Source organism: Corvus moneduloides, chromosome 22 (genome assembly GCF_009650955.1).
Source record: "Corvus moneduloides isolate bCorMon1 chromosome 22, bCorMon1.pri, whole genome shotgun sequence".
NCBI classification, from domain to species: domain Eukaryota; kingdom Metazoa; phylum Chordata; class Aves; order Passeriformes; family Corvidae; genus Corvus; species Corvus moneduloides.
The window spans coordinates 3,496,604-3,506,661 of record NC_045497.1 but is presented as its reverse complement, the minus strand read 5'-3'; the positions used below and the strand labels follow the sequence as shown (position 1 = coordinate 3,506,661).

At 53.7% G+C, this 10,058-nt stretch overlaps 2 protein-coding genes across 2 annotated transcripts; one reads left to right on the top strand and one right to left on the bottom strand.

Annotated features, from left to right (window-relative positions):
• Window positions 1-28: 28 nt before the first annotated feature.
• On the bottom strand, window positions 29-3,189 carry CCDC27 (coiled-coil domain containing 27). The gene is made up of 7 exons (XM_032131323.1): window positions 3,181-3,189; window positions 2,605-3,046; window positions 1,614-1,744; window positions 1,394-1,471; window positions 928-1,140; window positions 380-484; window positions 29-264 (listed from the first exon to the last, which is right to left on the bottom strand). The coding sequence occupies exons 1-7, from the start codon at window positions 3,187-3,189 to the stop codon at window positions 121-123; spliced, it is 1,122 nt and encodes a 373-aa protein (XP_031987214.1). The 3' UTR covers window positions 29-120.
• LOC116454580 (myo-inositol 2-dehydrogenase-like) lies at window positions 2,801-9,621 on the top strand. The gene is made up of 9 exons (XM_032131337.1): window positions 2,801-3,066; window positions 3,880-4,404; window positions 5,281-5,351; window positions 5,767-5,875; window positions 6,010-6,140; window positions 6,537-6,644; window positions 7,539-7,657; window positions 8,429-8,585; window positions 9,039-9,621. Exons 1-9 carry the CDS (start codon window positions 2,822-2,824, stop codon window positions 9,185-9,187), a joined length of 1,614 nt encoding a protein of 537 aa, XP_031987228.1. The 5' UTR covers window positions 2,801-2,821; the 3' UTR covers window positions 9,188-9,621.
• The last annotated feature ends 437 nt before the right edge of the window (window positions 9,622-10,058 follow it).

Genomic DNA, 10,058 nt, shown 5'->3' with positions numbered 1-10,058 from the left:
TTGAATCAGATACTCCCACAGAACCCGGTGTCAGTAAAATGAGTTTAATTTGTTGTTAAGTCACCAGCTCAGAGCCGAGAACCCAGAGCCTGAGGCTGGTGATGGGTTCTGGCTCAGCCATCAGGGTGGCTTTTCTATCTTGGAAGAGTACTTTCTCCTTGCTGTGGTAGGTGAGGCCGTGTGGCTGTCGCTGCTGACCCGGGACACCCTGCTACCCTTGTTCTTCAGCATCTGCTGGAACTCCGTCCGCTCGTTAAAGATTTTCTGAAAATCAGCGATATGTAAAGAGGCGGGAAGGCTGAGAGCACCACTGCAAAGTGTTCTCTTACCTCAGCAGTCCTTTCCTGGCTGCTGGAAGTTGTTTGGAAGAGCCACGTACCTGCATTGCCTCCAGCACCTGGTCGTCTGTGAGCTCATCTGGGGGGTCCTGGATGCCCTCCACGCTGAACGTAGCCTGGATTATTTTGCTTCGATACCTTTCAAACTTTGCATAAAAGAGGAGAGCAGATGTGTTTAGTCTTTTTGTGCAATTCCCTTGGCATTTGCATGGATTTACAGAGACTGCACTGTCAGTCTCTTGGGCAAAGGACTGGTGAACGATGAGATGGAAAGTGTCTATGTGAAATTACAGGCAGTTTGGGCTTCACTGAAAGTGCTGTGGTAATCATGTGGGTCTAGGTGGGCCAAGGCTCTTCCCCAGGTACATCTGCCTGCAGGGAGATGACTTTAAGGTTCTTGTTACCTCGAGTCTGGTACGATGTTAGAAATCTGGTGATGTATCTGATCTGAACTCAAGTTTCTCAAGCGTTTCTGGTATTTGAGGCCTGTTTGCTTTATAAGCAAGCAGCTGGGGAACAAATGGACTCAGATTCCCAAGTGTGTCCCAAGAGGGAGACAGGGTTCTGAGGTGGAAGAGGCCACGCTTACCTTGGTGCTGATGCGTTCCAGTGCCACTCTGGTTTGCAGTTCCTTGAGCTGCAGTGCCTCAGCCTGGCTCTGGATCACCTTCTTGGCCTGTTTCTGCTCCAGGAGGTGGAGGCGAGTGGTCACAACCTCGGCCCGCAGCTGGCTGATTGTCTCCTGTAACTCACTGATCAGCTTGTTCTGCTCAGCCAGCTGGGATTCCTGTTCCATAACAACCTGAGCAGATACAGAAATCCAGCTGTTACTGTCGGGAAGGAAGCAGTTTTGGCCTTATCTTCCCAGTATTTAGTCCAAATGCTTCCTGGGCAGAATCTACAGACTAACAACCTCACCAGTACTGGTAGCTGTTATTACTTGGTGTTTTCTCTAAAACCACTTGGATTGACTACGGGTTTTATATGGCAAACTCTCCCAACCCAATGAAGCAGCAAATACCAGACTTTTCTGTAGAGGCTTTGCACAAATTCACCTGTTGAAGGTTGTGGTTCTCCTCCTCCATCATCACCATTGTTTCTTCCTGCTTCTGTTCTTCTGTCAGGCTGCAAAACTGGAAGGAAAATATTTTACACTTCAGTTTCGCAGCTACAGGTGCCCCTCCTGCCTATGAGAGAGGGAACTGTTGCAAAAATCCTAAATTCCCAGCTGCCAGCTTTCCTGCCAGCCACAGCCACCACACTCTTGGGCTGTACCTTGTTAGAGACAGCTTGGAGCTGGACTTCTTGCTCTCTGAGCTGCTTCTGGAGCATTTCCTTTTCAGATCTGATTCTCCGAAGCTTGGATTCTTGGATCTCCATCTGTCTTTGCAAGGAAGAGATGGCACCTGTAAAGTGGGAGTACTCTTAGTAAAGCAAATCCCTGCTGAACGTGCTGTGGCTGCTTTTTGCAGGTGAGCATAAGCAAAGCCACTGTGGGAACAGTCTGGGAACAGACTTGGGTCACGTTAATGCTGCAGCCACAGTGATTCTGGGTGATAATGTGGCTTGTGGTGCTTTGCTGGGATGTGGGTTTGTACAGCCTGGAGAAGAAAAGGTGGTTTCACTTCAGGGTGACCTAGTTGTGGCCTTCCAGTACCACAAGGAGCCGACAAGAAAGATGGAAAGAGACTGTTTGCAAGGGCCTGGACTGACAGGACAAGGGAGAACGGCTTCACATTGATAAAGAGCAGGGTTAGATTGGATATTAGGAAAAAATTCTTCCCTGTGAGGGTGGGCAGGCCCTGGCACAGGGTGCCCAGAGAAGCTGTGGCTGCCCCATCCCTGGCAGTGTCCAAGGCCAGGTTGGACGTGGCTTGTAGCCACCTGCGACAGTGGAAGGTGTCCCTGTCCATTGCAGGGGGTGGAACTGAGTGAGCTTTAAGTTCCCTCCAACCCAAACCATTCTGTGACTCCATGTGTGTTAAACCACTGGGCTCTGTGTGCTCTGTGCTGCTCTGAGCACACGGGGAGTGGGCACCTCGAGCCCTGCTCTGCCACTGCGTGCCCCAGGACTCTGACCGGGGCTTTCTCTGCTGCGTTTCCTCATGTTCTTCACTCCCAAGGGGAGAAAGAAAGTGTTTTCAAAAGAAGCGGCTTTTCAGCCTCGCTGTGTGAGCAGCACCCTGTAATGTTCTCAAGGTCAAAGGAGCCGAATTGAATGAGACCTAGGCAGGTAAAGGTGTGCGCTGGGCACCTCCCGCGGTACCTATGGCCATCTTGTGGTCATCCTTGGCTTTCCGCAGCTCCTCCCGGAGCTGTCCCACGGCTTCGGTGAGCGCTGGTCCCTGCGAGCCGCCATCGGCTTCCATCGCTGGGCCGGGGCCCGGGGCCTCTCCGGCACCGCGGGGCTCGGAGCGGGGCCGCTGCCGGGCAACGGCGTGAGGCGGGGGGGCCTTCCGCTTCCGAGTCAGCGGGGCCGGGCCATGGGGCGGAGGAGGAAGACGCTGCACGACTACGCGGCCGAGTTCTCGGAGCTGTCGGTACGGCGGGAGCCGGCGGGGCCGAGCGCGCCGGGCCCGGACGGCGCCGTGGAGACGCTGTTGTGCACGCCGTGCCAGCTGCCCCTGAGGGTGCGCCGCGACCGCATCCTGGAGCACCTCAGCTCGGGCCGCCACTGCCGCAACCGCCGCCTGCTCCGGCAGCTCGGGCTGCGCGCCCCGGGGCTCCGGTGAGGCACCGACCGCTGCTCGGGCTCAGCCGGCCCTTCCCTGCCTCACCCGCCTCATCTCTGCCTCACCCGACCGACCCCTGCTCGGGCTCAGCCGCCCCTTCCCTGCCTCACCCGCCCCATCTCAGTCTCACCCCACCGACCCCTGCTCGGGCTCGGCCGGCCCTTCCCTGCCTCACCCGCCTCATCTCTGCCTCACCCGACCGACCCCTGCTCGGGCTCAGCCGGCCCTTCCCTGCCTCACCCGCCTCATCTCTGCCTCACCCGACCGACCCCTGCTCGGGCTCAGCCGCCCCTTCCCTGCCTCACCCGCCCCATCTCAGTCTCACCCCACCGACCGCTGCTCGGGCTCAGCCGGCCCTTCCCTGCCTCACCCGACCCCAAAACAGTGTCTCCAGCAGGACCAGGGCGCTGCTCATCCCTGTGCTGGGCACTGCTGAGGCCCCTCGAGTGCCTTCTGTCCTTCACTACAAAAGAAACATTGAGGGGCTGGAGCGTGTCCAGAGAAGGGCACAAGATGGGGAAGGGGAGTCAGTCCTACGAGGAGTGGCTGAGGGAGCTGTGGGAGGCACTTAGTGCTGTGGTTTAGTTGACAAGGAGGTATCAGTCAAAGGTTGGCCCTGATGATCTTGGAGGTTTTGTCGAACCTTAATAATTCTTTAATTCTCTGTCTCACCCAACCCCATTCAAAAAGCGTTTAGACAATGCCCTCTCATGATGGCGTTCTTGGGGTGTTCTTATGCAGGAGATGGGTTCAGTGATCCTTGTGGGTCTCTTCCAACTCAGGATATTTTCTGATCTCTGTCTCCTCAGCTCTGCAGGTCCCGATTCCAGCCTGAGCCTGAGTCTGCCCCTGCCGCTCGACGTGCCCTCCCTGCTCTCCCATCCCTCCTTCATCATCACCACTGGATCCAGCACCGGCTACAGCATGGTCCCTTCGCCACCCTCCTACCACAAGCTGCTGGTTCCCCACCACCCCATCACCGCCGCGCACAGGGACGACCCAACGCCCTCCACCTCCGCCAGCCACCCCTCACCACTGGCCACTTTCCACACCAGGATGGCACCTCTTGGCCAAAGTGGGGCCGCACCTGATGCCTCCAACAGCCCGGCACCCCCCTCATGTCATGGTGGCAGCAGCGTTGGCCTCGTGCTCTTCGGCGCGGGGCTCGTGAGCAAAGCCTTGTTGCAAAGCCTGGCGGAGGAAACGGGCTGCTGCCTGCTGTACGTGGTGGAGGATCGGCCGGAGGAGGTGGAACGTGCCTTCGGCGCCGAGCTCCCGGCTGGCACCAGGGCGCTGCGGCTGCAGGACGCCGCCGTCGCGCTCGGCGATCCGCGGTACTGGCGGCCACGAGCTCCCGTGCGTGGCTCTGCTCGGGCGGGGGGCTCCATACAAGTCTTGCCCCCCCCTCTGGAGAACTGTAGCAGTCCCAGGCTGCGCCTCTGGCCACACGTGTGGGAGTGAGGGGCCCTTTTGTCACCTACCCACGGGTCCTTCAGGAGTCTCTGAGAAGCTTAAGTGAACTCACATACCCAGATTAATGGAAACTTGGAGGTGTTTAGTTATAGGCAGTTTTGTTAAGAAATATAGAAAACCCCATTTTCCTCCATTCCCAGAGAACAACAATAAATGACACCTTCCCTGCTGCCTGCCAGTTTTCCTGTCTCAGAGCAGTTGGCTGAGTTTGGTGGCTCTTGGAACTCTCAGAGATAAGTGAGGGTTGGTGTAAATAGGGAGGAGTGTGGCATTTTGCTTTACAGTTGAACTGAACAATTGTAACATCACTTCAGTGGTGTTGTTCCAGTCAGGTCTAAAATTTGTGTTTTAAATACTGCAGGAGCAAAAGGCAGAGCATTTAGGAAAGACTGATTTGATACTAGAAAGTAAAGAATCGCATTGATCACTTGTTCAGCAACTCTACCACATGATTAGTTTGGATTTCTGTGTGTGTTAACTGACACCTTTAAAAGACTTTCTCCTTTAAGGTGCAGGAAAAGCAGTGCAGTTCTTACATACCACTTGTGATTTTAACCTATGTGTGTCACTCAATATTTCATCCTGGAAGCAGACACCAAGTTCCTTTAATAACCAGCTGGCTCTTCCAGAGCAATGGGGTTTTAGGCTTTTTTAACTGTAACCAAAAGGAGCTTTTGAGCATTGTTCAATCTAGTGCAAACCTCATCCTCACTGAGGATCTCTCTTGATTCCTGCAGGGTCTCTGGAGCCATTATTTGTTCCCCACCTGATGAAGCCCCTGAGATGATAAGAGATGCTTTACGAGCAGGTAAGAGGAGCAGCTGCACGTTCAGCTCCTCCCTGTGCCAGTTGACGTGCACCTGTGAGCGTGTTTGTGTTTCAGCAGCAGCCCTGGAGCTGTGCAGACTCTCTAATTATGTAATTAAAGTGATGGAGATCATTGCTGGTGTTAATGGCTGGACACCAGTGGGGTTTGTCCTGCGATGATCCCAGTATGACTGGGCAGTATCTCATCCTAAAATCCTACCAGGACTTGCAGAAAAGCTGTCACCAAACAGTCCTGCTCCTGGGGTCTGGGACAGCTGAAACCACAGCGGGCAGGCAGAAGGGAGTAAATGCCATCAAAAACCAGAAACGTGACGAGCTGTGTATATTACTGCAAGATGGAGGTGTTTTGTGCAGCTGTGTCTCCCTGAGCCCCACGTGTGTCCTGTTTTGCACAGGTAAAGGTGTGTTCTGCGAGGGGCTGCCCAGCCTGGACAGGCAGACAGCAGAAGCCTGTTTCGATGAGGCCGACAGGTGTGCAAGGCCACTCGTGTGCGGGTTCTACAAGTAAGATCAGCAATTTTCCTCTGATTTAGTCTTGATAAAATCACGTGTCTGGAAGCAGCACTGATTCCTCAGTCTTTCCTGACTTTGTCCTCAAATCAGCTTGGTTTCACCTCCTTCCTTGTTTCCCTTGCAAGGCGCTTTGACCCAGCCCTGCAGTTCTTGTACAAGAAGGTGCGGGACAGCCAGGTGCTGGGCAGGATCCACCGGATATCCACCATCAGCAGCCTCTATCCAGCAGCCTCTCTGAGCCTCCTGAAAGCTTCAGGTACCCAGCAGGTTCCTGCTGAAGAGTCTGGGCTTGAATTGGAGACACTTGGGTGGGAAAGGACCTGAAAGCTCATCTGTTCCACCTGCTACAATGGGCAGAGACACCTTCCACCAGGCTAGGTTGCTCCAAGCCCTGTCTAACCCAGCCTGGAAATGTCTCTTGCTGTGTGTTCTGTGGGAATTCCCCTGAGTTTGTGTAGCCTTAAGATCCATGGGGCTTTTTTAAGGAGTGTTTTCTTTACCAAACTTCATTGCTGTGCATTTTTTTTTGTCCTTTTAGTATTAGTTCCTTCACTGTGGGGGCTTTTTATACCGTCTCTGTTGCAATTCAGAAATGTACATTGACTGTGGGTTTCAATGTGGAGACCTTAACTCGCAGTTTTGGTTCTTCCAGGTGGAATTTTTTACAATGCTGCCGTGCATGACATAGATATTATCAGTTTGTTGTTGGGAGAGAGTGTGCCAGATACAATATTTTCCCTGGGCCATGCCTTCTGTGCAGGTAGGAATGAGCCTTTTGATGGTTTATTGGGTAGCTCTGGACCTCAGTGGTAAAATTGGGAAGAAAGAGAGAATGAGAGCATGGTAGCCATGAGCATTGTTCCATCATGGAGCAGTTGTAAAAACAGGCTGGTGAAACAGGTTCCTTGGGGGTATTTGGTGAGGATGCCTGAATGTGGTGAATTTCCTGCTGATGTGAAGCAGTTGCTGTGGAGTTATCATTGAACGTTACTCTGCAGGACACCAGGTGTGGAACCAGAGTGCAGAAAACACTGAGCAAAGCTCTGAGCTCACAAGAATGTCAATGAAATGTTCATTCTCTGCTTTTTCTGGCCCTTCCCTGTGGATCCCAGCACAAAGTTGTGTGTTTGCTCTGGGTCGTGTCGGGCTGACAGGCACGCTCTGGGTTACCACACTCATTTAAACGATCCATAAAAGGTGGAAGCTGCCATTTTTGAAATGGAAATGCAGAATTTTAATTAAGGTAATTGCAGCAGCTGCCAAGCTTGGCTGGCTGGGGTGAGGAGGGGCAGGATGCAATGCTCTCCTCCGTGGCACAGCACTGAAAAGCAGCAAACAAGAGCCCTCCAGGAGGGTTCTATACGCTCTGCAATGTGCTGGACGTTGCCTGATCCTGGAAGCAGAGGTGAATGCCCTCGTTAGGGAGAGCTGCAGGCTGGGAAGGTGGAGTTGGGCCTGGGGCTGTGTGTTCCTGCAGAGCTGCCCGCGTTCACCAGGAATGCTGGTGAAAGCAGCTGGAGTGCTGTCACCAGTGCGTCCTGTGGGAAGGTGTTACAAAGCCAGTATCACCTCCTGAAGGAAGAAGAGCAGTTTGTAGCTGTGGAATGTGCTGGTGTGCTGTTCCTGGGGTGAGCCAGGCCTGTTTTGTCCCCAGACATGGGCTGCCTGAGGGACGTGGACACGGTCGCCATCAGCATGAAGTTCCCCAGCGGAGCCATTGTCACTCTGGATGTCAGCCAGCACTGCACCAGGAGCTGTGACCAGCGGCTGGAGGTGGGGTCCTGATGCTCAGTCCAGTCTGTTTTGACTCCACAGCCCAGCACAAGTTTTCCCCTCTGAGTGTGCCTGCAGCACGTTTCCCAAAACCCCTCTAAGACAGAATCACTGAGGTTAGAAAAGACCTCCAGGATCATCGAATCCAACCTGTGACCAATCCCCACCTTGTCACCCAGAGCAGAGCTCTGAGTGCCACCTCTGGTTGTTGGGCTGTTGCCTCAGCAGCAGTGGCTTCTTGTCCTTTTTCAATCTATGATCCACTTTCTCTTTTCTCACCCAAATTTTCCCTCTGTCCCATGCTTTCTGTGGTGTTAGGAGCTGCATGAATCGTAGCTGAGTAGGAGCTGGTGTCAGCCCTCCCAAGGCTGAAATTGTGCAGATTTCCTTTGTCCTTTCCAGGGTGGTTTCAGCTGTGTGGCAGGAGTTCAGCATATTAAAGGGGAAGAAAAGTGTAAATGCCTACAGTTGTGAATAATTACAGCTGTGGGGGCTGGTCTTGGGGAGGAATTTGTGTTAAACACTTAGAAAAGGGGCTTTGCTCAGGTGAGGTATCACACGGGTGGTATCACACTGTACTAAAGCACATCCCCGGTGTTTCTGTCGTGTCTGAGCCATCCCAGGGCTGGGGCAGGTGGGACTCCTCATTTCAGAACCTACTTTTGTCTTGGTTTTACACACCAGGGCTTTTCTAACCTGGCCACGTGTGTGAGATCAAAAGTGTGGTAACTTAAAAATGTTCTTTCTTCCCTGTTTTGCTCCTTCCCTCAGGTTCACGGGTCTCAAGGGACGTTAAGGGTGGACAACCAGAACCCCCTGGGCATCACAGAGCACGGGACTTCTGTGTCCATCTGTCCCCAAACCCAAGCTGAGCGCTACAGAGATGCACACAGGGAGCTCTTACGGCACTTCCTGAGAACCTTGAAAGGTGGGACAAGGCTTAAATTGGTGGCTGGTGTTGCTTTGGATTGGCTTTGTTGGGATATGCACTGTCAGGTCATGGAGATGGGTGGGATGATGATCTGAAACTATGTGCTTGGAAGAAGTGAGAGTTGGGAGGGGAAATTGCCTTGGACCTCAGTGTCCTTTGTGATGAAAGCAGCTGTTTGTGACAGCCAAGAGATCCTCAGCCAGAGTCCTAGCTGCCCAGAAGGGATAAAAATCACAGAATCATGGACAGGGTTGGGTAGGGAGAGACCTTAAAAAGGGTCTAGTCCAAGAGATTTTTGTTCCTCAGTATTTCAGTTGTCGTGGCTGCACTGACAGGGCAGGAGGAGGGGGCTGAAGGGTTTTAAATCCACAGCGCCGGGAGCTGCTGTGGTGGGATCTGTGCTCACAGGGGACCGTGGGTTCCATGCAGCATTTCGGTCTTGTCCCACAGGCCAGGAGCCCCCCGTGGTCACCAAGGAGCAGCTCCTCTGGACAATCCGGGTCGCTGCAGCGGCCGAGCAGTCCTGGAGGAAGGGATCTGCCGTGGACTTGCGCAGCGGTGCCATGGATCCGGCCAGAGTCAAGGCCGAGGTCGTGTGACAACCCCTCAGCTGGGACACGGGGAGGAATTCCCACCTAGTGGCCTCAACGTAGGCCTGGATGGAGGTTTTGATGTTCTCACTGGGAATGCCCAGCAGACAGAGGCACTTGTGAACCCGGAGCACTCGGTGCTGGGGCGGTGCAGGATTCCCACCACGTCAGCCAGAGCCTGCAAGACATTCCACGTGGTTTCGTCCAGGTGGCTTTTCCTCCTGGAGAGTGCTGCTGGCCACGGAGCTCTGTTTTCCCAGGAGAAGAGTGAAATGCTCCTTGGGCCAGGCAGGGTGGTGTAGGACCACCAAAAGCTGGGATGAGGGAGAAGTCTCCCCTTGGAGAGGGAACAGCCACTGCCTGCCTGGAGGAGAAGTCACAAGCAGGTTGCCTTCCCAGTGTGACATAATGCTTAAAAAAATACAGGAGCATCTGGTCTGTGAGTATGTTTGGATTGGATATATGGAAGAAATTCTTCCCTTTGAAGGTGGTGAGGGGCTGGAATGGATTTCCCAGAGAAACCCTGGTTGTTCCATCCCTGGAAGTGACCAAGGCCAGGTTGGACAGGGCTGGGAGCAACCTGGGACAGTGGAAGGTGTCCCTGCCCATGGCAGGGGGTGGAACTGGATGAGCTTTAAGGTTCCTTCCGACCCAAACCAGTCTAGGATTCCATGATCCTGTTTGGGACACCGACCCCAGCAGAAGGCAGAGCCACAGGCCAGTCGGTGGCTCTGACAGGAGCTTTGGACCTTTGTCGTGCGTGGAGCTCTCTGCAGGTGTGTGGCTCTGACGGTGCCTGTCTGGCTGTCACATGCCAGTTTTCAAGATCTTTTGAAAGCTTTTTTTATTGTATTTTTATTGAATTACAACAACATTCTTG

Coding starts and splice junctions, on each gene's coding strand:
- LOC116454580 (XM_032131337.1), top strand. CDS start 2,822: ATGGGGCGGAGGAGGAAGACGCTGCACGACTACGCGGCCGAGTTCTCG. Junction 5,352..5,766: donor AAGAGATGCTTTACGAGCAG/GTAAGAGGAGCA, acceptor TGTTTTGCACAG/GTAAAGGTGTGTTCTGCGAG. Junction 6,141..6,536: donor GAGCCTCCTGAAAGCTTCAG/GTACCCAGCAGG, acceptor TGGTTCTTCCAG/GTGGAATTTTTTACAATGCT.
- CCDC27 (XM_032131323.1), bottom strand. Junction 1,141..1,393: donor AGAACCACAACCTTCAACAG/GTGAATTTGTGC, acceptor GTATCTGCTCAG/GTTGTTATGGAACAGGAATC. Junction 485..927: donor TGGAACGCATCAGCACCAAG/GTAAGCGTGGCC, acceptor TTTTATGCAAAG/TTTGAAAGGTATCGAAGCAA.